General features: G+C 40.0%; 4 protein-coding genes across 5 annotated transcripts; 2 read left to right on the top strand and 2 right to left on the bottom strand.

Moving 5' to 3' along the window:
• The first annotated feature begins 1,334 nt into the window (after nt 1–1,334).
• On the top strand, nt 1,335–7,847 carry slc7a4 (solute carrier family 7 member 4). Of its 2 annotated transcripts, none has more exons than XM_057833010.1 (5): nt 1,335–1,496; nt 2,683–3,751; nt 5,004–5,710; nt 5,807–5,915; nt 6,297–7,847. In XM_057833010.1, exons 2-5 carry the CDS (start codon nt 2,770–2,772, stop codon nt 6,503–6,505), a joined length of 2,007 nt encoding a protein of 668 aa, XP_057688993.1. In that variant the 5' UTR covers nt 1,335–1,496; nt 2,683–2,769; the 3' UTR covers nt 6,506–7,847. The 2 variants fall into 2 exon arrangements, with proteins under 2 accessions (XP_057688993.1, XP_057688994.1); XM_057833011.1 differs by lacking the exon at nt 1,335–1,496 and adding an exon at nt 1,867–2,083.
• Nucleotides 7,848–8,557: 710 nt separating this feature from the next.
• Nucleotides 8,558–15,181, bottom strand: LOC130913993 (coiled-coil domain-containing protein 157-like). The gene is made up of 7 exons (XM_057833013.1): nt 15,117–15,181; nt 14,491–14,660; nt 14,239–14,415; nt 13,981–14,149; nt 13,724–13,860; nt 13,260–13,351; nt 8,558–8,926 (listed from the first exon to the last, which is right to left on the bottom strand). Exons 1-7 carry the CDS (start codon nt 15,172–15,174, stop codon nt 8,686–8,688), a joined length of 1,044 nt encoding a protein of 347 aa, XP_057688996.1. The 5' UTR covers nt 15,175–15,181; the 3' UTR covers nt 8,558–8,685.
• Nucleotides 15,182–17,327: 2,146 nt separating this feature from the next.
• Nucleotides 17,328–17,573, bottom strand: LOC130913994 (coiled-coil domain-containing protein 157-like). The gene has a single exon (XM_057833014.1). It carries the CDS (start codon nt 17,571–17,573, stop codon nt 17,328–17,330), a length of 246 nt encoding a protein of 81 aa, XP_057688997.1.
• Nucleotides 17,574–17,727: 154 nt separating this feature from the next.
• Nucleotides 17,728–26,767, top strand: sf3a1 (splicing factor 3a, subunit 1). Its single transcript, XM_057830874.1, has 15 exons — nt 17,728–17,952; nt 18,290–18,396; nt 19,901–20,105; nt 20,185–20,436; nt 20,526–20,600; nt 20,671–20,821; nt 21,145–21,341; nt 21,466–21,583; nt 21,684–21,991; nt 22,071–22,319; nt 22,393–22,600; nt 22,683–22,837; nt 25,885–25,986; nt 26,129–26,200; nt 26,281–26,767. The coding sequence occupies exons 1-15, from the start codon at nt 17,908–17,910 to the stop codon at nt 26,380–26,382; spliced, it is 2,346 nt and encodes a 781-aa protein (XP_057686857.1). The 5' UTR covers nt 17,728–17,907; the 3' UTR covers nt 26,383–26,767.
• Nucleotides 26,768–27,029: the final 262 nt, after the last annotated feature.

The raw sequence follows: 27,029 nt of genomic DNA, 5'->3' as shown, positions 1-27,029 counted from the left end.
TTCGGCACACACCGGCCTGTTGTCGATCAAGTTTCATTTTACAATTGTGACAACGGTGACGCTCGGCTGACCAAATGTCGGTTTATATTCGGGCCGGTGCCAATTTTGGGTACCCGATTCCTCATCGTGACATAAATTGGAGTATGATTGGAAATTTTGTGGTCTCAGGACGAGCTCTGACGCACCGGACGGGAGGAAACATCGGTTTGGGCATCAAATATGGATCTCGCGACTGGATCGACCGAAGCTTTTCCAAATAACGGCTTTTATGCAACCCATCCATTGAGTTTACACTGTCTGAAAGCACCGGTGTTCTGCCAATATATTCTACATCGGCGAAACGTCTACATTAGTCAAATTTGACACCTAAAGTACTACCGTGCGCTCTAAACTTGTTTTGTTTAGATGCATACAGGAATAAGGTACTAAAAAAATGCCTGCAGAAAATACTTAAATGCAGTTATATCAAATAAGGACGGTTTAAACACGCTACGTGACTAATGTGGTCAACTGCTTCAAAGCTAACACAAAAAAACACAATGGTTAAAAGTATGAGAGGGTAATACATGCAAAAAGTATCTTTGAGGGTGTGAAAAGGTTCTAAATAACTAAATAAAAACAAAAATAGTGAGTAATCGCCGCCTCTAACCGATGTGCGCATGCGTGTGAATGCATGCGCAAGCGCCCTGAGCATTGTGTAGGACGTTTCGCCGCGTAGTAAGGAATGGCCGAACACCGGGGCTTCCATAATTTGCAAGTGAATTCACCATTAGAAACTACGATCAATGACAATACGGACACACAATGACGGACAATATGGCGGCACTACACAGCGATCACGTGATTGTGTGACGTTGGTGATTGGGGTCTATATAACTGAACACATTATGTAATGTAAGTAATGTTGCTTAAAAGTTTGTGGGGACAATTTGAGCCTCCTGAAAAGTTGGTAGTGTTTTGTCCCTACCGTCCCTATGCAAACCTATGCTTGACCCCAATCTGTTTGGTCCTATTAATGTCCCGTCCCCAGCAAAATGCTGTTATTTCGTCCTTACCAATGTTGACACCAAATCTACGCCTTTGGCTGAAATTTGCTGTTGTTGCTGCCATGGGTGGGTGATGGAACAGCAATTTATTGTCTCGGCACCTGAAACAGAGTATCTGAATATATTCATCAGACTTTTGTTGCAGGCTTTCAAAATTGTCATCTTAGCGCCTGTCAACTCTAAAGTTGCGTTTATTTGTTCAGTTTGTTTGGATAAATAAACTTAATCGTGTTTACGCCTGTTAGTAGAGTCAGGCGGTGCTGTTATCATCAGCAGCGAGATGTGAAGGTGACTCGGCCAGCCCTGAGGCAGTGCCTGGCCCTTTAAGACGCGCCTCATGATGGCTTTTAACCCTCCGCGCTCAGCTTGCTTCCCCCATCACTGAACGCGCTACTCCGCCAACCTCCCACAGAACACCTGCGTACGAGCGCTAATGGAAAATTGGGAGAGGTAAATAGATTCTTTTTGCATTTGTTAAAAACCTTTTTTATTATTTTGGTTTAAAGCTATTTGTCAGTTGGCTTACGCATTGAATTGTCGGAGTAACCTGACCGTAAGCAGTTGTCTTTGAGTCCGTCTCCATCTTGTTATTAATTATTAATTTTGCTTAAAACGACGTTTTTGTTCCTCTGCACGGGCAGTCGCCGATACGTGTAGTAGTGTGGCTCAGTGATCGTTGTGATGACAGATGTCCTATTTGCGTCGGGAAGCGAAGAGTTACGTAATTATATTGTCGCCGGTGCATTAAAAGCAGGACTCGAACATGGCACCTCCCCGCACTGACCGGATGCGTAAAGAATCAGGCTTAAAATGTATTTAGTTTTTAGAAAATAAAGCATTTTTGCTGTGACCTAATTAGTTTTAGGTATCCTTACGTTCAAACGCCTGATATTTGCATATTTCATTTATATGAATATGCAGTTGAGTGTTTGTGCACAACGTATTGGCCTTTTATCGACGTATGGGTTAGACATATGGGCGTGTCAACGAAATGGTTTCCTCCAAAGCAGCCCATATGAGATTAAAGACAAAAAAAGGTAAATATTTGTTTTGTGGGATTTGAACAGATAAATAGACACTGTAAATGTCTCTTGAAACATGGTGTATAATTGCATTTTGTTGATCTTTTTTTTTGCTCATTCAAAGACAATTGAATTTAATTTAGAGTGCATGTGTATTTTATAAGACTGGTCAAACCCTAGATATTTGCAACATGTTTTTTTGTTGTTGCATTTTTCTTTCTTATATTGTGTACATAGGATTGCATTATATTCTAATAAAAAAACAAAATAAAGTAAAATAAATACAAATATTTAAAATATATACATATGTACATATATTAGTTTATATAAGTATTTTGTGCGCTCAACACGAGACTGGGTGTGATAAACCATTTTTCAAGCAAACCAATACATGCAGAAATACAGTACAAAGGTGACTCATTTCAAGGTACAAAATTATTTGAACTATGTCCAAACACACAAGTCATCATATCCACTGAATGGCCAGTTTTGGCGCAAACACCTGGTAAACCCCAATTCTGAGCCTGACTTCTAAAATTGCGTTAATTTACAGTGAAATTGTACTAGTCCTGCATTCAACATGCTTTTGATTGGGCTTGTGCTATGTGTTACAGGTGAGCTTTTCACGACGATGACAATGGATCGAGTGTGACCCCTTTCCTTGTTTTTCCTGCCCCGTTGGCCAATCCAACTGTGTAATTATGGCTACTTGTCAGCAAGGCTGCACACCAGCCGTGCGACTTTGTCAGAGGCTGAATCGACTTAAGACCCTCGAAGACGACATGATGTCCACGTCGTTAAAACGCTGCCTCTCCACCCTGGACCTGACTCTCTTGGGTGTCGGTGGCATGGTGGGCTCTGGCCTATATGTCCTAACAGGCACCTTGGCCAAAGACATTGTTGGACCTGCTGTTATTGTGTCCTTCATTTTTGCAGGTTTTGCCTCTCTGTTAGCTGCTTTTTGCTACGCAGAGTTTGGAGCACGTATTCCCAAAACAGGATCAGCCTATATGTTTACCTATGTCTCTGTGGGAGAGATATGGGCCTTTCTGATAGGTTGGAATGTGATTCTGGAGAATATGATTGGGGGTGCTGCTGTGGCGCGGGCATGGAGTGGCTATTTGGACTCCATTTTCAACCACGCCATCCAGAACTTTACAGAAACCCACGTTATGCGGTGGGACATTCCCTTCCTTGCCCATTACCCTGATTTACTTGCAGCAGGGATTCTATTGGTTGCCTCTCTTTTTATTTCCTTCGGGGTTCAAGTGTCCTCCTACCTTAATCATATTTTTTCCACCATCAGTATGTGTGTTATTGTTTTTATCCTCGTCTTTGGATTTGTACTAGCAGAACCGGCAAACTGGAGCCAGAAGGAAGGAGGTTTTGCACCTTTTGGTTGGTCCGGCATCTTAGCAGGCTCAGCAACATGCTTCTACGCATTTGTAGGTTTTGATGTCATCGCCTCGTCAAGTGAGGAGGCCAAGAATCCACAGAAGGCTGTTCCCATAGCCACAGCGATATCCCTTGGACTGGCAGCAGCAGCTTACATCCTGGTGTCCACTGTGCTTACGTTAATGGTTCCCTGGCATACGCTGGACCCCAACTCAGCTTTGTCAGATGCTTTTTTCCGTCGAGGCTACAGTTGGGCTGGAGTCATTGTGGCAGTGGGTTCAATCTGTGGTGAGTTGAACACACAAGATGACTTTATATTCCAATTCAGTGAAACCTCTAATTTTCAAGTTCCAAATCAGGATACATTTCACCAATATAAAATTATTACTGTAGTGAATGATTTAAAGGGCTGTACGGATAGAAATACTTGTAGTTATTAAAAGATAAACTGTATTATGAGTTAAAAAAAAAGATATTTAAAACCCCTCTGGATGTTTTCGTTTTTATACAATTTGTAAAATTAGTTGGTCCCCATTGGTGTTGATGTCGCTGGGCGGTGACGTCACTTGGTTACGCTGCAGGCCTTCCAGAGTATGACTTTAGCGACATAAACATGCCATCTGTTTAACCCTTTCAATTTGAACTTGAGAAGAACATTAATGAGTATGACGGCACTGTTGATATTTCACTAAACGATCCACAAAAGCAAAATGAACAGGAAAAATGGGATGAAAAGTGACGAAAGTATGACAAAAACGGTGTTCTGCCAAAATGCGCTACACCGGCGAAACATCTACAAGAGGCGAATTTGACACCCAAAGTACTACCACGTGCTTTCACCTTGTTTTGTTTGGATGCATACAGAGTTTACAGACAGAACATACTAAAAATGCCTTAAGAAAATACCTAAACGTAGTAATATAAAATAAGGGTTGTTTAAAAACACTACGTGACTAATGTGGTCAACAGATCAACAATCTGCTTTAGAGCTACTAGAAGAAAACACAATGCTTAAAAGTAGGAGAGGGAAACACATGCAAAAAGTATTTTGAGGTAATAAAGGACTCAATTAAAAACACAAATAGTAAATACTTGCTGCTTATAATCTGTGCGGGTGTGTTCGTCTAATGACAGTGACAAACTACGTCATCACCCCGAGCGTTCATTGCACGCGTAAAACATGGCGCCCTCCATAGGTCAAAAGATGTAATAAATGTTGTGGATTTTTAAATCAATGGCAGTATTTTATGTGTTTCTAATAGCATATTTTAGTAAAAGAGAACAAGTGTGGCATAGTAGAGCCTACAAGTTTTCAAGTCCGATGTTCCCTTTAACAGTAAAATTTTTGACATTCTTTTCATGGAGTGTTGAAAGAATTTAATTTCCTTTTTATTTAGTCATTCTTTTGCATTAGCAATGGTGCTTCTTTGTAAACTGACAACAAACATAAAAAGCAAAACAGTTTCAACCTCATGGTCAAACTTGAAAATCTACAACTGCTGTATTTGTTTTCCTAATGATTGTCACTTTCTCTCCGTAGCCATGAACACCGTGCTGCTCTGCAATCTCTTCTCCCTCCCTCGCATTGTGTACGCCATGGCAGAAGATGGGTTGTTCTTTAAAATCTTTGCACGTGTCAATCCTACCACCAAAGTCCCTGTCAATGCTATTCTGGTTTTTGGATTTCTTATGGCCACCATGTCTCTGATCTTTGATCTGGAGGCTTTGGTTCAGTTCTTGTCAATTGGAACCCTACTAGCCTACACATTTGTAGCAGCCAGCGTCATCGTTCTTCGCTTCCAGCCAGAGAGAAAACACTCCAAAGGGACTTCTTCCACATCTCCCAATCCAAATGCAGAGCCGTCCCCTGCCCCGTCAGAATGTCAGAACATATCAGAAGACGGTGAAGAGTTGAAACAATACGAGTCTTTTTCCGATAAGATTCAGTTGGTGGAAAGGCAAAAGACAAAGGAGTGCAGAGGAGTGGGGCAGCTAAAGGCCTGTTGGGAACCATACCTAGGTCGGCTAATGGGAAACTGCAGGCCTGGGGAGGTGGTAGCCCTTTGTGTGCTGGGTCTGATAGTCAGCTCAGTTTCTTTTTGTGCCGTTCTTGTATTTGGTCTCATGCAGCTGCAGCTCCCAAGATGGAGCTATACCAGCCTGTTGGTGATTTTTAGTCTCGCTTATGTTATCTGCTTGGCACTCATATGGGCTCATGAGCCACAGACTAACACCAAAACATTCCAGGTAAGCACCATGACTGATTGAAAAATCATTTTACTTCTCCATGTGTAATATGCTAAATAGAGTGTCTGAAAACAAACTTGCTGTTTCTTCTGTTAGGTGCCTCTTGTTCCACTTGTCCCAGGCGCTAGTATTCTGTTTAATGTATTCCTTATGCTGAAGCTCAGTTATTTAACCTGGATAAGGTTCACGATCTGGATTGCTGTAGGTAAGAATGATAGAATAAGAATCCTGTGTTTTTCACTACTTCAGATCACATTTTTACAATTAGATTTTACAATTCTTAAATAAGGATATTGAAAACCAAACCTAATTTTTAGTCATAAATATGTCAGACATAAAATACTCTACTGTCTGAACACAATTTTGTAATTGTTCTCACATAGTTATGGAGGCTAATATTTCAGACTTCAAATTAAAACCAAGCATTTTGTAAGGGTCTATATATTTTTTCCATTTTGTCTGCGCTGCAACCATAACCATTTCTTTGTAATCAAGCTGACACATTTACGCTAACAGTACACAACTTCATACATTGTTCGGTTCTTCCTCTGATTTTAAATCCAGATTTCATTCTGTGGCTTTGCAGGTCTCTTAGTATATTTTGGCTATGGAATCTGGCACAGTAAAGAGGGCATGAGAGAGCTGCAACCCAAAGATATGGCTGCCCGATATGTTGTGCTCCCCAGCGGCAGTCTGGTAGAAACCGTGGAGTCTGTCCAGCCCGAGCAAGCGGATGCCTCGGCGCAACATGTTAACCCTGCCATGACAACTGAGGAGTTTCCTGGAAAAAGATGATGTGTGACCAAATCTAAAGATCCCACCTGCCTGGTAGCTGCTGCCTCCTATCCTCATCACTATTTTTGACACCTCTGGCTGGCCTATTGCTTCCTGTACTCATTGCTCTGCAAATGCATCTTTTGTGTTGTGAAGCATATTTTCTCTTCTTATATTCAAATGTGAAGTCAAGGTCTTTCTTACTAAAATGCATCTCATCAAAAATATATCAAATCTAGTAAATACACTGTACGGTGCTTTTTCTGTGACAGCAATTTGTTCAGTCAATGTTTCTTAATAGGACATTTTTATGGACCTTTAACATATACAGCAAACCAAAAATGTCAAGACACCAAATTGGACAAAAACAGCAGTGATGTGCTGTATTCTATAACTGAAGAAAATGTTGATTGTTCTCACCTTCCAAAAACTACACTAGCATCATTATCAGTTTTTTGATCGTTAAACCTCAGCACAATTTTCGTGTTACATCTCAATCACCTTCCATTTCTTTTTTTGACCATTTCTTATAGCGTTCATTTTTTCTTCCAGTTTGCAAGTGATTTTTGTTGTCTGTGCATCAAAACTGTCAAAACAGTTTAAACTGCTACCACAACACAACACTTGAATGCTTCTTCTAATCTCCTAAATCTCATGACCCTGATGATCTCACAAAATAACAGGTGACATGTCGTCAGGATATTTTTTTTTTCTTTTTACCTGGTTGTGGAGCAAGCACAAATTCGACAATTTAACATCTTTTTCAGGGAGTAAGTTGTTTATCCAGACAGAGGTTATCTTTAAATGTGTGTGAGGCCTCCTTAATCCCAGATTTTGAGGTGTCACCAGTCCACAGTTTGACCTCAGCAACAGATAAAAACATGCCTCCAAATATACTGTACATTCCCTTAGTCTGCACTTGTGTATAATGAAAAGTATCCATTGTTGGTATATGTATATATCTTTTTAATTTCATGTCTGCTTATGAAACCGATGGCCTTAAACAAAGGAATCAAAGACAGTTTTATGAAGTGGTTAGTAGGGGTTTTGTTCAAGACTAAGATTACAAAGATAGCGCATTGTAATTCATTGTTCCAATGTGTAAAAACTAACAAACAAAAATTGGAACAGAATGTATGACATTTCTAAAGGACCCGAGAAAATTTTTGAAACTTTGCACACTATTTATAAAAAGATCTTTGGTTATTTTCAATGTAGAGGAGGTATTGCAACAGGATGTACATTTATTATTTTCCTATATTTCCTTCCTTCAGCGATTTTTTTCCTGCATGTCACAGTCTCAATTTCTAAGTTATGTCTGTATGAAAATTATGTGACATCACATGTATGTAAAATAAATGTTTTGAAGCAGTACTGAGAGAAATTGTTATTCTTGACACAACAATTTCAGGAAAGATTTTTATTTTATGGTGAACTGCTAATAGGACTATTTTCCCACTTGATTTAATTTAATTAATATAAATTTTGACTGCATTAATGATTCTTGATTCAAATACTGTATTAGTTTGTCAGATGTCCACCTAGTGCATTTCAGGACTCTTAAGTGACTTCATTACTATGAGTTAATAACAGACCATGTGGCATCAAGTGAAAGAGCTTAAGAAGTTGAATTACACGCCTGTTGACCAAAGTCTATTGGTCTGCCAATTAGGGATTACTTCAAAGGTCATGAGTAATCGGAAAATACATCACTTGTCTATTTGTGTAGTAATGACAGTCCCCGCCATGTTAATCTGGTGTTAACATTCAATTAAAAATAGTTTTTAAAAAGTTCATTTAAAGCACTGACACAATTTGTCTGATGGGATGTTACAGAACTGCGAAAGTGCCTAAAATTACTGATGCATGTGGAAATACATGCTGGTAGAAAACATAATTCACAATATGGAATGAAAGATTTGTATCTGTGGTTACTCAAATGAATTCCCATCACATCTTGATAAAAGAGTTTGAACTCTGAAGTGGTCTGCAAATATGAAACCTTGAAGTGCTGGTGTTGTCATGGAAACTCATTCACCATCTTTGTAAAATGCCATAATTAAACAACAACTCCTAATGGGAGGATATATTGGACATGCTTTGGATGTTGTTTGGATATGTATAGCTTCAACTCCATCTTGAAACATTGTTGCCAAAATTACAGAAGAGCTGGATGCAAACAGTGTTCCAAAGTCAATGATTCATTTTCTCCTCAGTTTAAAACTCCTGTATGAGGTTTTGTGTGCGTTCCGTGTCTGGGTTTTAGCAACAGTGGAATTGATATTGAGGTTAAGAGTTTGAAGGGAAATATTGTGGGGCGATAAGAGGGTCCCGGAAACGGTTGGCATGTGAGCTTCTGGACTAGTTGGCATCCAACCACATTCTACTCCGATTACTTTGTTGCCTCTATCACTGTATCCCAAACACGGTGCCTGCCTGCCACTGCAATGACAGAAAAGGGAGATTCATCATTCAAAAACATCACTGGATTTTAGAGGTGCACGATAATTCTCGGTCCGATAATAGAAATTATGACATAATCCCAATAAATTCAATATCATTATATATTATCAGGCCTATTAATAATATTTTTGGCACGGTGTTGGTGGATTGAGATGTGTGCGTTTGTTTCCACTCTAGTATCCAAAGTTTTGTTACTGTTCTAGAGGCCGTATTTTCCCTTCACTGAGGTATAAACCTTACTATTGCTATTAGCAAATGTTTGCGTTTACAGTGTTATGTTTACAAGTTCTTGAGAGGCCTTTGGGTTATTGATAGGCTGGCTGTCCTATAATTGCTAGGTTAAGAAAGTTGTTTCATGGACCAAGACGAAAAAAAGTCTCTCCTGTTGCACCAATTGTTTTATCTGCTGACAAAGAACAATACCTGTTGGGTTTATGTTTGTTTCAGATCAGTGGCCTATACTACGAAGCCGGTTTTCTGGCTTAGCAGGGTAACTTCGAGAGTAACTTTATCACGTGCGACGTAAGTTCGCGGCTATGCGAGACTACGAAAGGTGGATATGTTGGAACCGAGAAGTGTTGCCATGGCAACACACGCCAAACCTGGTCGTGTCAGAGTTAGATCTTGCTTAACATCAGGATTCCAATTAACCACGCTCTATTTAAACAGCACTCCTCCGCGGACGTGTCCTCCTGACAATGACAGCGTACTTGGACGACCCATACGACATTGGTGCGCGGATTGTGAGGGGCTCCCTCCGGAGGGCACGGGTATTTCGGGACCGCCAGAATCCGCTGGCGTACCCGGACGATGTACTCCACGAAAGATATAGATTTTCAGCTGAGGGACTACGTTACCTGTGCCAGCTGATCGAGTCGGACATAACTCATGTAACCCGCCGAAGTCAAGCCCTCACAACCGCGCAGATTGTGTGTGCCTGTCCGTGCGCTCTTTCGCTAGGGACAATATATGTATTCCATCGGTGATGCTGAATATCTGCGTAAGAACACTGTATGCCGTGCGATTCGGAGTGGGGTATGGAAACGCTTCAAATTGATGCATTTATAATAATCATAGAAATATGTAGACTATTTAAACATTGAGAAAACTTGCGTTTTTTTCTGCCAACTCAAGGAGATTAAATTAAATGTCAAATCCACTGATAGGACAGATGCACAAATATAAAAAATATAAATGTTTATTGAATATGCATCTTACAGTCTTGTTTAACTGTGAAAAATCGTTACCAAAGACGGGCTTTTATTTACGCAACAACACATGGCATCCCCGCATTTCCTTCTTCTCCTGAGTCCTCACAAATATAACATAATTTGGGGGTTGTCGGGCTCGGGCCTGCAAATCAAGTTTATTGATCGGACTCGGGTCGGGCTGGATTTTTTAGGCCCAAACTAAAAAAAAGAACATACGTAATCGTACAGTCAAGGGGACTAAACATACAATCATCCTGTTTCGTGTGGTGATGCGTGACAATTATTTCTTACTGTTAATGTACCAAATCTTATTTTATTGTCCTGACAGCAGGCTTTATTTCTTTTCATGGACATAAGTAAACTGGCATATTGACGCATTCACAAATCACACGATCTGTAAATTCGCTGTCAACAGACTCGTTGCGCTCTACTCGCCGAAGCGGTGTTGGATTTCGCGGTGAGGGTGGATTTTAATTCCTCATAATTCCGCATGATCATCGCGCATTCCTCCTCCGTGAAGTAAGGTGCCCGTGCCATCGTCACAAGTAGTGTTTGACTCTGGTCACCGCCCCCTTTTATGTGAACGCGCAGTAACTCTGACTGGGTTGACACAGGTTCGACTAATCAACCTCATAATCAGCACCGATTGACCACAAACTAGACAACCAGGTTTTGTCAACTCCGGTTACCCGATGGTAAACTGGATTACTTCTGGGGAGGTTGAACTCGGTTCGTAGTATAGGCCACTGTGCTCATTGTTCAGGGGAACACATAGTCAATGATATTGACTGATTGATTGTGATTGACTCAAATTATATTTATGTGAAAAAATTAATATGGGCACTTTATTTGAAGTCAAAACTCTTCTTGTCTTTGTTTTCATTATGATAATAGTCATGTCATCATGAAAATTCTGGTTAGGTCAAAGGCAAATCTATGCTGAATCCATCACTAGTATTTTTGACCTACAGGTATTCAAAAACTCTGTCTTTCATCTTCTTCTTAACTATACCCCACAAATTCTCGATGGGGTTCAGGTCAGGGGAATTAGCAGGCCAATCAAGGACAGTGATGCCATGGTCAGTGCACCAGTTACTGGTGGTTTTGGCACTGTGGGCAGGTGCCAGATCATGCTGGAAAATGAAATCCTCATCTCCATAGAGCTTTTCAGCAGATGGAAGCATGTAGTGCTCTAAAATCTCTTGGTACACAGTTGCATTTACTCTGGACTTGATGAAACACAGTGGACCAACACCAGCAGCTGACATGGCTCCCCAAACCATTGCTGACTGTGGGAACTTCACACTGGATTTCAAGCAACTTGGATTTTGCTCCTCTCCAGCCTTTCTCCAGACTCTGGCGCCTTGACTTCCAAATGAAATGCAAAACTTGCTTTCGTCTGAAAAGAGGACTTTGGACCACTCTGCAACTGTCCAGTGCTTCTTCTCCATAGCCCAAGTCAGACGCTTCTTCCGTTGTCTTGAGTTCAGAAGTGGCTTGACCATGGGAATACGGCTATTGTAGCCCATTTCCCGGACACGTCTGTGAACTGTGGCTTTTGATACCTGGACTCCAGCTTCAGCCCACTGTCTTTGAAGCTCCCCCAAATTCTGGAAGCGGCTCTTCTTCACAATTTTGTTAAGGCTGCGGTCATCTCTCTTGGTTGTGCAGCGTTTCCGGCCACATTTTTCCCTTCCAACAGACTTTTTGTGGATATGCTTTGAAACTGCACTCTGTGAACAGCCTGCTCTTAGAGAAATTTCTTTTTGTGTCTTACCCTCCTGATGGAGGGTATCAATGATGGTCCTCTGGACAACAGTCAGATCAGCAGTCTTCCCCATACTTGTGATTTAGTTTACTGAACCAAGCTGAGTGTTTTTAAGGCTCAGGAAACCCTCGCAGGTGTTTCGAGTTAATTAGATGATTCAGGTGATTAGTTGAATAGCCTACTTGTATACTTTTTCATGATATTCTAATATTTTGAGATAGGATTTTTGAGTTTTCTTAAGCTGTAAGCCAAATTCAGCAATATTAAAATAATAAAAGGCTTGAAATAGTTCAGTTGATGTGTAATGAATCCAGAATGTATGACATTTTTGTTTTTTTAATTGCATTACAGAAAGTAAAGAACTTTATCACAATATTCTAATTATCTGAGACAGTCCTGTACATTCAACATACAGTACATAAGTAGTGTATTTGTTTATTATGACAATAAATCCTCAAGATGGCATTTACATTATTAACATTCTTTCTGTGAGAAGGATCCACGGATAGAAAGACTTGTGACTTTGTATATTGTGACTAAATATTGCAATCTAGTGTATTTGTTGAGCTTTCAGTAACTGATACTGTAGCCATGCCCCAATGCATGATGGGAAGTGTAACTATGACTGTGCGCAGTGCTACAAATTGATACTGTATATCTTCTCTGCGTTGGGAAAGAAAATAAGGTGTTACAATAAAGATCAATTGCTACCTTGCTTCCCCACATTGCTTCCCATGATATTTCTAATCGTAGGGAGAGGGATTGTAAGGCTTTAGCCAATTAAAAAAAGGCTCCAAAGGCTGCCAAAATTCACCCTACTCGTTATACGCTGCCTTTTATCTCTCTATATGGGTAAAACGGCGCCATTACAGATTGAACGCGACAATGCGAGAGTCGGTCGTGCAGCGCATGCATTAATTGCGTTAAATATTTTAACGTGATACTTTTTTTTTTTAAAATAATTACTGCCGTTATCGGGAAAATTTGATAACCCTACCTTAAGCCTAAACTAAAGACTCTGGATGAGTGTAACATATTATGTCTGTAACGTTAAATACAATTAGAAATTAGATTTAATTTAAAAAAAATATATATATATATATATATATATATATATATTTAAAAAAGGCATGTCCGATATTTTTTTGCCGATTCTGATACTTTGAAAATGACGTGATCGGACCCGATCGATTGGCATCCCGATCGATCGGGACATCTGTAATATATATTATCTGTTATTGTATCGGTGTCTGCCTTGAGGAGCAGGAAGTTATCGGTATCGGTTTCAAAAAATGGATATCGTGCACCCCTACTGGATTTGAATTAAACTCACATTGAACTTCTTTGCTTCTGTGTCAGTGAGCGCAGTTGTTCCACCGGAGGGCTGGCTGAATAGAAGCTACACGTTTCCACAGGTGATTTTTTCTGTTGATTTAAACAAACTGACATTAGCAGTGTTTATTTTCATTTGGTGTCATTGATAAGTATGTGGAATGAATGGTATTCATACTTTGTATCCAGCTCTTCTTTCATTTACCCTTCATAGCTTTGTCTGTTTGTTTTGGGAGCGTTCTTGCCAGTAATCAATGTGATCCAAACACCAGTGAAAACCAGACAAATAGAAGAAACTTGCATATTTACAATGGTATTCACTTACCTGGGTGTTCACATTGCAGTCTTCCAAATTCTCAAGGTATTTAAAGATTAAGTAAATTCAAGAGAAAGTATGTGCCATCAAAATTAGGATTGTTTGTCCTTTCAATGAGTGCCATTTTAATTGTATGTTATTAGTCCTACCTTAACAGGATTGTGTTGTGTCTCCCTCAACTTTACAAGACTGCCATGAAGTGTAGCATTCTCCTTCTCCAGCACTCCAATGCGAATATAGTTCGCCTGCAACTGTTTCTCCATATCCAACAGCACGTTGCCTGTACCTTGTGGTGAGTGCAAGAATCAGTAAATTCAAATGGATAATTGAAGATTCACCTTTTTCCCAGTAAGGGATTACCCTGCATATGCAGATGTAATAAGGATAAAAGTGCATATAGGCCTACTCTTTGGTTGTGCGTGAGCCAGGGGGCTGAGTTCTGGGAAAGCCACCAGCAACCTCTCTTTCTCTTCTAAAGATTTCACACTTTCCTTGAGCTCAGCCACACTACCCTGGAAATGGTCTATTTGTGTTTCTAGCATCTGCCTCTCACTCTGTAGTTGTGAACAATGGTCCTGTTAGGAAAGAATACCAGATATTCGCCTTGTAATTTTGAGATATGATCAGTAGATTAAGTGAAAGAGAGAGAATGAGTTCAAAATACCTGCTGTGAAGTGAGCTGTGTTCGCAGTTGTTCATTATCCTCTGACATCCTTTGGAGCTGATTGTTGAGGTTAAGCTCCCTTTCCTCCCTCTGTTCCAGCCTTTTTTGAAGCTCATCGCATTCGTCATCGAGAGCGTCTACTCTCTGCAGCAAAGACTTTTGCTTTCTTTCCATTGACTGTTCACACAGTGGGAGCACAAGCATAAAGTGTTTACAAAATTCGGAAACAGTTATGTGAGACCAGCGTCTGACCTCCTGGTGACGACAGGCGCTGTTGTATTTGGCCTTCTCTTTTTCGAGAAGTAAATCTGCCTCACAGAGTTGGCTTTCAAACTTCTGCAATCTCTCTTGTAATTTTGAACATGCCTCTTCCTGTGTGTGCTGTGTTTTCAGTTTCTCCTGCAAAGTATTCCTTTGACTCTCTAGAAGGAAACCAGGGAGATGGGTTGTCAACTTCACAGTTCAATTTCTTGTAAAATGCATCCATCCGTCAATATTCTCTGAACTGATTGTCCTATTTGGGAATGCAGGTGAGGTGGAGCAAGCTGACTTTTTAGCTAGAAACCAGTGTTGCTTTTGGCAGCCCTTTGAATTTTCGTCTTCATCTTAGTCTTTGGGACGATAATACTTATTAGTCTTAGTTACATTTTAGTCATCTAAAAATGTTTTCGTCTAGTTTTTGTTGCCGAAAACTCAAGACTAATTTCTTCTAGTTTTAGTCGATGTACACTATTAAGAAAAATCATTTTAATTTAATTTTACAGACATAAAGTCTGTAGAATTAAAAACATAGGCTATATATATTCCAAAAATAAATTAATTAATAAAGGTTTTCAACTACTATTTTTTTAAATGAACATTGACAGACGAGCACATACTGTAGCGCAAGGGTGGCCACCCTGGTCCTCGAGAGCCGCAATCCAGCTTGTTTTCCATGTCTCCCTCCTTTAACATACCTAAATCAAATGATCAGCTCATCAGCAAGCTCTGCAGTTGCCTGATAACAATCCTGATCATTTGATTCAGGTGTGTTGGAAGAGGGAGACATGGGAAACAAGCTGGATTGAAGCTCACAAGGACCAGGGTTGGCCACCCCTGCTGTAGCGTCTACAAGGACAACACCAACTTGATGCTAATACACACTCAGCAGGAAAACTACATTATTTTCAATTAATTATACCAACCTGGACGCCACGAAATGTATGTAAAAAAAGTGGTTTGAGAGTTTAAGAGGATGCTTGCCGTTAGCATGACCCTATTGCTAATGTGAACACGAAAGCTATGCTCACTATAACCTACGAGTTACATTTTGTGTGTGATGATGACTCAGCACAGACCATTAAAGGCTAAAGCAACATTGTAAATTCTTTCTCGCCAAGAAAACAAATTTTAACATGTGTGCAAGCCTTCATAGAGACTGGAAGGTGGGGAGGGGCACAGCACGTCATGAGTGACACAATCAGACACTGCTAAGGTGCAGGCTAACTACACATAAAATATCACACATTGTGAACATGTGACAGAAATTATTGTGCATTTTTGTCTCGTTAGACAAAAAAATGGCATGCGTCTCGTTATGTTTAGTCTCACAAAACAAGTTTGTAGCTTGTTATCGTGTCATCATCGTCATGACAAAAGCGTTCGTTGGCAAAATATTTTCGTTGTCGTCATTGTTGATGAAAACAACACTGCTAGAAACATATGGTATTTTGGTTAGATAAAGGGTCCCCAAACTCTTCCACATCGGGTCGCTGTGGGTGCTGCATTTCTTTCCAACAAAACAGGACGACAACTTTGCTCCAATCTGGTGTCTTACTAGTGTAATCAGTTGATTATAGTCAAGGTCTGCTTGTTTTAGTAGAAACCTCATTGGTTAAATGGTCTGTGCTCGATCAGTATAAACAAAAACTAGGATCCATTTCGGCCTTTGACGGCCAGTTTGGGCACCCCTGGGTTAGATCTTACCAAGAGCTTGCAGTCTATTTTGCTGTATTGCTCCTTCTTCTGACAGATCAGAGTAATTCTTCTGTAATGATGCATATTCTGTCAGAAAACAAATTGCATTAATCTTTTAACCGGTACATGTTTTCCCATCATCAGGGTTTATGTCGTCACCTCACCTGTTTTGAGTAGTTGATATTCATCCAATTGCCTTTGTTCAGTTTCTTTCATGGTTGTCTGAGTTTTTTGTAAGTCTGCCTCCAACTGAAGGATTGTGGATTTCTTTTTTTCCACTTCTTCCTTCAGTTCTTGCCGTGCACGTTCAATGTCGCCTTCTAATTTGTCTCGATGTGCTTCTGCTGCTTCTAGTTTGTTTGAAAGAGGCTCGACCGTATGCCGCACATCCTGTACATGTTTTGTTAGTCTGCGCATATCTCTGAATAGCTCACTGGCCCACTGTGAGACATCACTTGCTGCCATTTGTCCTCCACCGTCTTGACCGGCAACTAAGACTGAGTCTAAAGAAGAGGGCAAACCCTCACCATGAAGCAGTTCTACCAGAACACTTCCCGTCTTTCTAATAATGGACTGCGCTTCATGACAAACACTGCAGGGAACGATTGGTGATTCCTCTGTTTGACAGCTTACGTTATGTGAATCAACTTTGGGATGAAATTTTGGACCGTGACTGGCACTGAGGGGTGCATCATTTGGCGAAATCCTGGAGCTTGTTGCAGGAGAAACAGCATGGGCATATGTGAAATGTACATTCTTATTACATTTGGACAATTCTGCATGGATCTTGTTTTGCTTGCACATCTGACACAGGAGACAAAAGAAAAGGATGCAATAGAGAAGTTAAACATGGACATTTTGATTACTTATGATAAAGTTGAGAAGTGCTTCAACCTTCATGTTGGAAAATTGAAGTAAATGGCTCCAGTACTTTTGAACAACAAGTCCAATTGATGTGAATTGTTTCTGATCAGCTTGTTGATTCCCGTTGAGGCTGTGCTGTTCAAAATAAGCATTGGACGCTTGTAGAAGAAGCAGAAGTCTTATTTGATGAGAGGGAGAATATGTGTTATTTTAAACGATGCATTATGTAAAAAGAAAAACATATTTCTGAACATGCAGTGAATCTTTATTTACCTGTCTATCACTAACTCCAGTAAAACAATGTGAGCATGCTGGTTGAATTCAGCATCTCCGTCTATGAAGATGTATTTATTCAAATCTAAATCCAGATTACAGGAAAGTTTGTCCGGGAATTTCCATGAAAACACGCGCATCGGTCCGGTTGTAGAAAAAACATCCACAATGACACATTCCAGGTCGGCGAGATCTTTTTGAAGACTTTCTATACAGTCCTGGCGACCAAGAAAATGAGACATTTTGATGCCACGACAATTTTTTTAAACGAAAGCAAGCAGCTCTGTCGACGTGACAAGGTCACTGAGTTCCTTGCTGATGTCTCGTCCCCTAGGCAACCAGGCGGAGAGAGACTCCAAGTTCCAGGGTGCTCTGCGGCAATAGCCCGGAAGTAGTTCGCCGCCATTGAATTTCCGTGTGCAAGACGAGCACGCAGTTAGTCTTTAAATGTGTTATACTTTTGCCATTTGTTAACTATATAGTGGACTACCCTGCCTATTAGTACAACAATTTAAAACTTTAAATTACCTGAATTTGTGTTTTAGTTGGCTTCTAGGTGTATAAAAAGACGCAATTATGCCGCCTGGCCCTGTTCAAATTGTTCAGCCGGAGCTCAACAAGGTAACGATTGCATTGCTAAGTTAGCCGATGTTAGTTATTGACAGAACCCACGATTTAAATTTATGTTAATCTTTTACGGTTCGCACAGCAATAGTACCGGTGTAGTTTTAACATTGAAAAATTTCCAAATATTTTTGCATCATTTACGACATCCGACAATTGTAATTGATCATTTATTTCACTGTTCAGTAGGATTAACCAGGCTTAATTTAATTTTCTAGTTAATGTATTGTATTTCATGCTAAAACAACTAAGTTCAATTTCCTTTGACTGTGGTGTGATCATATGCGTGACATATTTTTTAAAAATTAACGCACAATCATAATCTGCTTTACAGGTTGATGCTCCGGAAGAAACCCCTGCAACCAAACCTATTGTTGGTATTATATACCCACCACCTGAGGTCCGAAACATTGTTGACAAAACAGCCAGCTTTGTTGCCAGGTTGGGTTCTAATTATATGTTCAACATACATTTTATTTACATTGGGAATTTTGTAAGTATCAATATACAGGGTTTCCCCTAGGATTTTTTTTTAAGCTGTGGGGCTGGTAGGCTGCATTGAAGTCAGAAAGCCCTACATGTTGTGCCGTGGTGAAATTGCTTCGTATCATGACTAATGAGAATTTTTTTTTAACAACATTTATTTTTTCCAAGAAGAACCATAACAAAGATCTTTTTGAAAATTTCATTAGCCAGGCTAATGAAAGAGCATCCTGGAACTTGGTCTACATTTAAGATGGAGTATTGTCGCCAAATAAAAAATAAATAAATAAAATTACTACGAGATTAAATTTGCTACGAAGGGGGAAAAAAGTATTAATACGTAGGGGTAATGTACAGTAGCTGTAAACAGCGACGCACTTTACGTACATGCACCATAACTGGGTGCTACGACGAAGCATTAGCATAAATTATTCTATGGATAATAATTTGATGTAGATGAGGCAAGAGAAAAAAGTCGAACTATTGTCACGAGAATGAATGTCGACTTAATAGTATGAAAATAAAAATTGTATTATTATGTAGGGCTAATGTAGCTGAATAAGCTGGTACGTACTTCACGTAGCGTGTTGCCGCCGCCGTTAAAATCCATATTGAAAGCGTCTTGAGTTTTAGAATTGGTTTAACAAATCAGGAAATATCTAATATTTTGCCTCATCTACATCAAATTATAATCAATAGAAGGATTTATACTAATGTTTCGTCATAGCTCTCAGCTACGGAACATGTACGTAAAATGCGTAGCTGATTACAGCTACATTACCCCTACTTAATCATACAACTGTTTTTCCTCGTAGCAATAGTTCGACTTAATCTCTTCATTTTCTTTATTTGGCCCTAATATGTTCTACATTACCACAACAATAATAGTCCTTCTGCTAACGGACCCTCGTCCATTGACAACTTTTCTAAATATTTCAAAATACTACAAAAATTCAATTATTACTACCAGTGACATCAGCAACGAACAAATGCTATAATGCTTGGACGCGACGATTCGGTTAAAACTCCAAAAAGAACCTAAACGTCGTGTCAATGTCAATATTAAGGTCATTTTCACAGGGTTAAACCAGAATTACATTCATTAACTTAAAATACCTCTCTGTGGATTTTTATCCTGACTCCGCACCAACATAGACTCACTCATGTATCAGGAGAACCAATGTGATTTTCAAAATAAAGCGTGTAAAGGAACAATTTGTATTTGAAGTGCTAATTCAGATGACTTCTGGCGAATAGTGCGTAAATATGAGCTAATGAGCTAAAGATATCCGTTTGGACATATTGTTAAATTATACAAACTATGAATTAGAATGTATCCCAAAAAAAAAAAAAAAAACACATTTGCAAGGCGTGGCAGTGCGCCACAATCTGTTATGTGTAGGGGAAACCCTGATATATATTGTCCATCTCTGTGCTTTATCAAGTCTTGTCCAATTTTCAGAAATGGGCCTGAATTTGAAGCAAGAATCCGTCAAAATGAGATCAACAATCCCAAATTCAATTTCCTCAACCCAAATGATCCGTACCATGCTTATTACCGACACAAAGTTAATGAGTTCAAAGAAGGCAAAGCCCTGGAACCATCAGCAGCTGTGCCAAAGGTTATGCAGCAGACCATGCAACAGACCCAACAACTTCCCCAGAAAGTATGACCATTTTACATTTTTGGGTAATCCAATCTAGGATTTCCATTTAGAGATGATGGGGTTTTTTTGTGGCCCAAAGGTGCAGGTTATCCAGGAAGCTATCATTCCCAAAGAGCCACCTCCTGAGTTCGAGTTTATTGCTGATCCACCATCAATTGCCGCATTCGATCTGGATGTCGTGAAGCTCACGGCACAGTTTGTTGCTCGCAATGGCCGTCAGTTCTTGACTCAACTCATGCAGAAGGAACAGAGAAACTACCAATTTGATTTTCTAAGGCCGCAACACAGCCTTTTCAACTACTTCACCAAATTAGTTGAGCAGTATACCAAGGTAAAAAAAAAAACTTTTTTATTCAGTATTTTTCCTCACATTTTTGTATACTTTGCGAAACAACTTATCTTTGTTTTCTTCACCTGTAGATTTTAATTCCTCCTAAAGGCCTGCTGATAAAGATGAAGAAAGAGGCAGAGAATCCAAAAGAGGTTATGGACCAGGTAAGCCACAAAAAGCATTTAACATCTTGCCGCCTCTCTAAATTGACTTTCTCCATCGCCAAACAAACAGGTGAGGTACCGTGTTGAGTGGGCAAAGTACCAGGAGCGTGAAAGAAAGAAGGAAGAGGAGGAAAGAGAGAAGGAACGAGTAGCGTATGCTCAAATTGACTGGCATGATTTTGTTGTGGTGGAGACGGTGGATTTCCAGCCCAACGAGCAAGGTATTATAGTTGGTATAACTCTTACAAGTGTTGTCTTTATCCCAAAAAAAACAAGGCACATACATAACATATTCTCATATGTTATGACTGTTATGACTGTCCCTGAGAGTAAAGGTAATTAAAAGGTTATAGTACTGTTGCCACAATACCAGCACTCATATTTCAGCATGATACCTGCATAAAGTACAAACTACCGGTAAACAGTACCACAGCAAAAATGTACCACCCAAAAAAATGCTGTGAAATAAAAACAAAACAATTTTTGAAAATATGTGGTCCATTTCACTTGAAATCACAACCTCAAATGTTATTGTTCGTGTTAGGACATTTCCCCCCGCCCACAACCCCTGAGGAGCTTGGTGCCCGCATCCTAATCCAAGAGCGCTACGAAAAGTATGGGGAGAGTGAGGAAGTTGAAATGGAAGTTGAAAGCGATGAAGAAAATGATGATCGGGAGGTGCGGAATGTTGGCCAGGCCTTGCAGCTGGATCAAGACACCCAGGTCCAGGACATGGACGAGGTAAGAGTTTGGAACAGCTGAAAAAAATGGTACTTTTTTGTAATAATCTGTAATAAGAGGTGTAATCATGATTGTATTTTTAAAAGAACAAACTAGAAAGAGCAATGCTAATCATGCATTTTAGGGTTCTGATGAAGAGGATGAAGGAATTAAAGTGGCAGTGCCTCCCAGCAACCCAATGCCACCCCCGCTACCCCCAACTCCAGACCAAGTTATCATTCGTAAAGACTATGATCCAAAAGGTAAGGGCTGCCGCCTTTTTAGATTTTGCAAATCTAATTAGGATGTCAAATTATGTCACCATCTCCTGGATGTGATGATTTCATAACTGTATTTCATCAGCTTCCAAAGCGCCAGCACCAGTTGTCACGTCAGATGAGTATCTCATCTCACCTATTACTGGTGAGAAGATTCCAGCTAGTAAAATACCTGAGCACATGCGTATCGGTCTGCTGGATCCACGCTGGTTGGAGCAAAGAGACCGAAGCATCAGAGACCGTCAGACTGAAGACGAAGTTTACGCTCCTGGAATGGACATTGATAGCAGCTTGAAGCAACTGGCTGAGAGACGTACTGATATCTTTGGTGTGGAGGAGACGGCTATCGGTAAGAAAATTGGTGAAGAAGAAATCCAGAAGCCAGAGGAAAAGGTGAGTGCTTTTATGAGCTTATATAGTTTTTTTCTCTCTCACATTTTCCTCATACTGTGTTGTTGTTCTCCGTCTTCAGGTCACCTGGGACGGCCACTCTGGAAGTATGGCACGCACCCAGCAAGCCGCACAAGCCAACATCACCCTTCAAGAGCAGATTGAAGCCATTCACAAGGCCAAAGGGCTTGTGGGAGAGGATGACAATAAAGAGAAGATTGGACCAAGCAAACCAAGTGACACTCACCACATGCCTCCTATGCCATCAGCTGCGTCTCTTTTACCTAAACCGAGCCCTCCAGTTGCAGTTGTACAACGTCCCCCCACCAATGTAGGTCACTTACACAAAGTTTTGTTACAGATATGTTGTTGCTTTACCACAGTCTAATTTTCTTGGCTTTCAGGTGGGCCCTCCCGTGCGCACCACTCTTTTGTCAGCTGTGCCTGTAATACCAAGGCCACCTGTGGCTCCAGTTGTGCGCTTGGCTCCAGGACAAGTTTTAACATCAATGCCTCCAATGATTCCTGGTCCCCGCATCAATGTGGTTCCAATGCCACCATCGGCACCTCACATGATGGCTCCGAGACCACCTCCCATGGTTGTTCCAGCTAGTAAGATAGATTCCTATTTTAAAAATGACTGCTGTCACTCCATGTTAAATTGACATCTGATTTTCACATCATTACCATTTAGCATTTGTTCCTGCGCCTCCTGTACCACAACCCCCAAATGTTGTTCCTGCACCGCCCTCTCATCCTCCAATGCCTCATGATGATGAGCCAATGAACAAAAAGATGAAGACAGAAGACAACCTTATTCCAGAGGATGAGTTTATTCGCAGAAACAAGGTATTTTTTTCCTGTGCCATCATTAACAAAAACTCCTACTTATGTTGACCATTTAAAAAAATGAACATTTAACTGCGTACCGCATGTAACACATCACCTTTGCTCAATAATATTCATGACGTTAGCAAATATTGCTAGGGGGGTCAAACTTGCGTTTGTCCCTCTTGCTTTATGCAAGTAAATAGTGCATGAACGAGATGTTTACTGAGTTAAAGCTACCAATTCTGTCTGAAAATGATGTCCCTGGTGCCAAATTCACTGGTAAAGATGTGGAAGAACACACAAATGTTCAGTTAAAGTGATGGCTGAAAAAGAAGGGAAAAGGAGCCGACCTGATCCAGAGGTTGCTTTTTTATCGACACCTTTTTCTTGTGCGCATTGCCTTACGCCACTGAGAAGGACATTATCCTGTTTCAACAAGCTATCCTTTACCAGCATATACCCTGTCTTCCTTATATATTATACCCTCTGGTTGTCTTACGTCATTGACTGTTCTTGGGGGTAATTTACAATGCTAGTTTTGTGTAGCGATCGCAAATGCTACTCGGTAATTATTAATATTAGTTAGTTATTATTAGTAACTAATGTTTTAATTAATAACAAATAGGGATGGGAATCGAAATCCGATTCCAATTCCGAACCTGTTCCGAGTGTTTCGAGGCCTCGACATCACAATGAAAAAGCCTTAATGATCCCTTTAACGATCCCTAAAGACGCATATTGCGTCGTGACATGTCTTGTTGTCCAGACGCATCAAACTAGCATGGCGCCAAGAACCACTCGCTCCAAAGTTTGGCTACACTTCACCAGGAAAAAGCGTGAAAATGAAAGGTTACGATAGTTTAGCACGAGCATTGCCGCCGTAAACATAACAATGACAGCACGCGGGTTCGAACGCTCGAAAGTGTGTCTTCACTTCACGAGGAAAAATTACAACAAAGCGACTTGCAGTCATTTCAAGGTGGAGATGACTGCATCGGGAGGGAATAGACTGCACTGTCCTCACCGAGACGCTAATGCTCAGTCCTGGCTATACAGCTAGCTAAACTCCCAAATGACGATGCAGAAGACGTTGGTAAAGTTTGCTGACTTTATTCAACCACCACTTGAAACTAAAAATAGAAATGAAACAAATCAATTTCGTCCCCAATAACAAACGGGTTTGCATCAACGTAAATCAGCGATGATTAGCTGCTAACACAGTAATAACAAACAGTTAGCATGCGTTCGCTAGCATTAGCACATCGTTTAAACCACTACACAACTTGATTTAAGTGTCCGATCGCGAGTGGAAACACACAACAACAACACAGAAGATGATACATACAGGCGTTGCCTCTGTAGATATTTTACAAACATTAACAAAGAACGTAGGCTCGTGGCAGTGTTTCCCTTTCTCACTAACTCGCTTGGATGCGGCATTTCTTCGTCTTCGCGTGTAAGCGCGCTTTTCTTCACGTGAGCGCATTCTTCTTCGCGTGAGGAAGCGCAAGAGTGCCACCACTTGAGCGTGAAAGCACCATTAAAACTAAAAGGCATGCATTTCAATATACTGGTAAATAAAAACAGGGGTCCCCAAACTACGGCCCGCGGCTCCATATTTGGTCCCTCCCCCTGAACAATTCCAGAGAGCATTTGGAATTTTTTTTTTTTTTTTTTCTCCCTCAGTAGTGTTATTTATTTCCTGGCCTTTTTCAGTGAATAACTCAGAGAGGGTTATTTGGTTATTATCTATTTAATTAATAGTGCTATTATTTATTATTATTATTATATTATATTATTATTTTATTTACTTTTGTTCCGTGAAGAATCCACAGAGGGTTATTTGATTGTGGCTTTCTGAAAAACATTTTTCTTTTTACATTTACGCACACCTGCAATCGTCACACTTTTTCTGTTACAAACTGACCTCGGCCTCTCATCAGAGAAGGGAAAAGTTATGTGGCCCTCACAGGAAAAAGTTTGGGGACCCCTGCTTTAACACATATTGCCAAAGGCAGAACAACGACCTATATGCAAATATATACCAGTATTTTTTTATTTCTATTAGAAAAATGTTTCAGTAAAATGTTACACATTCTTGTGCATTTGCCACTTATTGCCACAGTTAACACTGAGGCTTTGGGCCTCTTTTGACCGCGTTGTGAGTTTGTAAGGTGACTTCTGATTAAACAAACTCGATGCCAATCAAAACGTTTATTCTTCTTTTTCCCGAAATTAGAATCGATAAGACAATCGATAAAGAATCGAATCGTTAACCAATATCGATAATGGAATCGGAATCGTAAAAATCGTATCAATTCCCATCCCTAATAACAAATCTTAATTCTATTAATTTATTTAGACTTCGCCCTTACTAAAGTTGTTTCTTTACAACAGAAAAGGTAACAACAGTGGCAGTCAGATCAGATACCTTTTTAATTTTTTTTCAGGTCATTGTCTGTCAGAAGCAGCACAGCAAAACGCCAAGCTAAAAAATAAGTAAAAATATCGAAATGGCTTACCTTTTCAGGGCGGGCTGTGGCAGGCTATGGATGAGCATTGTCATCTGTAGCACCATGGCCCCCAATGGAATATTTACTGCATATGAAGGTGAATGTCTTCACCTTGCTGGCGTTAAACTGGTCTTTTGGACGTCCGTACACATTTTTTCTTCTGAGTTTTTGCCTTCGGGAAACATATGAAGAAAACATCCCTTATATGTCGTAATGTCTAGAGTTGTTTCTTCAGGCTCCATAGCAGCAGTGTTTACGCAGCATGTTCTTTTTGGAAAGATTACCGGCAGAAAACGAGCAGTACTAGCATGGGTTGTATGTGTGAGCGCTTTTATGTTGAGCCCCTTCCGGTTTACGACGGTGATGCAGCCTTGCGGTCTAAAAATAGCATACGTGCGGTATGCTATTAGTAGTTGAATATAAACTATAAAATCAAGTTGTTTGTTTATACAAGAAAAATAGCATCAGTAAGAACATCTTGGTATTACGAATAATGAAAAGTTTTTAATTTACGTCTTTTATAAAGTTATTGTTGTGTTACTTTTCCTTAAGGGTCCAGTGGCAGTCAAAGTCCAGGTCCCCAACATGCAGGACAAAACAGAATGGAAGCTCGGTGGCCAAGTACTCAATTTCACTGTCCCACTCACAGACCAGGTAATTGGTGTACTTTTATTCTCGTTTTTTGTTCCACGGGAAACTCTTCTTAACACTTGCATAACCAACGAGCTAATACAATTCCTCAACAGGTTTGTTTTAAGACTGGCATAATGGATGTCTAAATATAATTTCCCCTCAGGTTTCTGTTATTAAAGTCAAAATCCACGAAGCAACAGGCATGCCTGCAGGAAAGCAGAAATTACAATATGAGGTAAATTTACTTTTGGTAAATCATCAACCCCAGCAGAAATATGTATGGTCGACTAATTCACTTGTATTTCATTTTCTCAGGGCATTTTCATCAAAGACTCCAACTCTCTGGCTTATTACAACATGGTCACAGGTTCAGTCATTCATTTGGGGCTGAAAGAGAGAGGTGGAAGAAAGAAGTGAGCCTCTGGAAAATATTTTTTTGTATCACATTTTGAAGTTGGATCTGTTTATTGGGTCATGTTTTAAATGTATTTTTCATTAGAATCGTATCTAGTATTGTGGTAATGTAGCTTGTTTACCCTAATTGCTATTATTTTTTTTTAGTCATTCAAATTATATGATGATCTTTGTAATCAATGATTGCAATTGACAGCACCAGCCTCTCAAAATGGACTGGACGTCTAACGCCGTCAATGACGGTCAAAGATGAGCATTCACAGCCAGACCTTTCAGTTTAAACGGATTGAATGTTTAGCGCCTTCAGTGGTAGCTAATAGGTTAATCATTGACTCAATTGCTCTATGGTGCATTTTTATTCGTTAATAAAGGCAAAATTAACCCAAAATCTTGGTGAATAATTGTTTTACTGTACTGAACTACAATGAATGTAATCAAGGGCGTAGGTTTGCATAGGGACAGTAGGGACATAACACTACCAACTTTTCAGGATGCTCAAATTGTCCCCAGTAAATTTTAAGCAATACTATAATAATAATTGTACAATGATTTCAGTTATACAGGTGTTTTAAGATTACCTTCCCATAATTTGTAACGATAGAATTGACCCTACCATTATTAAGTAAATTATTTTCATATGTTCAGACTTA

This window comes from Corythoichthys intestinalis, chromosome 3, assembly GCF_030265065.1.
Source record: "Corythoichthys intestinalis isolate RoL2023-P3 chromosome 3, ASM3026506v1, whole genome shotgun sequence".
NCBI classification, from domain to species: domain Eukaryota; kingdom Metazoa; phylum Chordata; class Actinopteri; order Syngnathiformes; family Syngnathidae; genus Corythoichthys; species Corythoichthys intestinalis.
Note: the sequence above shows the minus strand (reverse complement) of the source record. Positions and strands in the feature narration are given on the sequence as shown.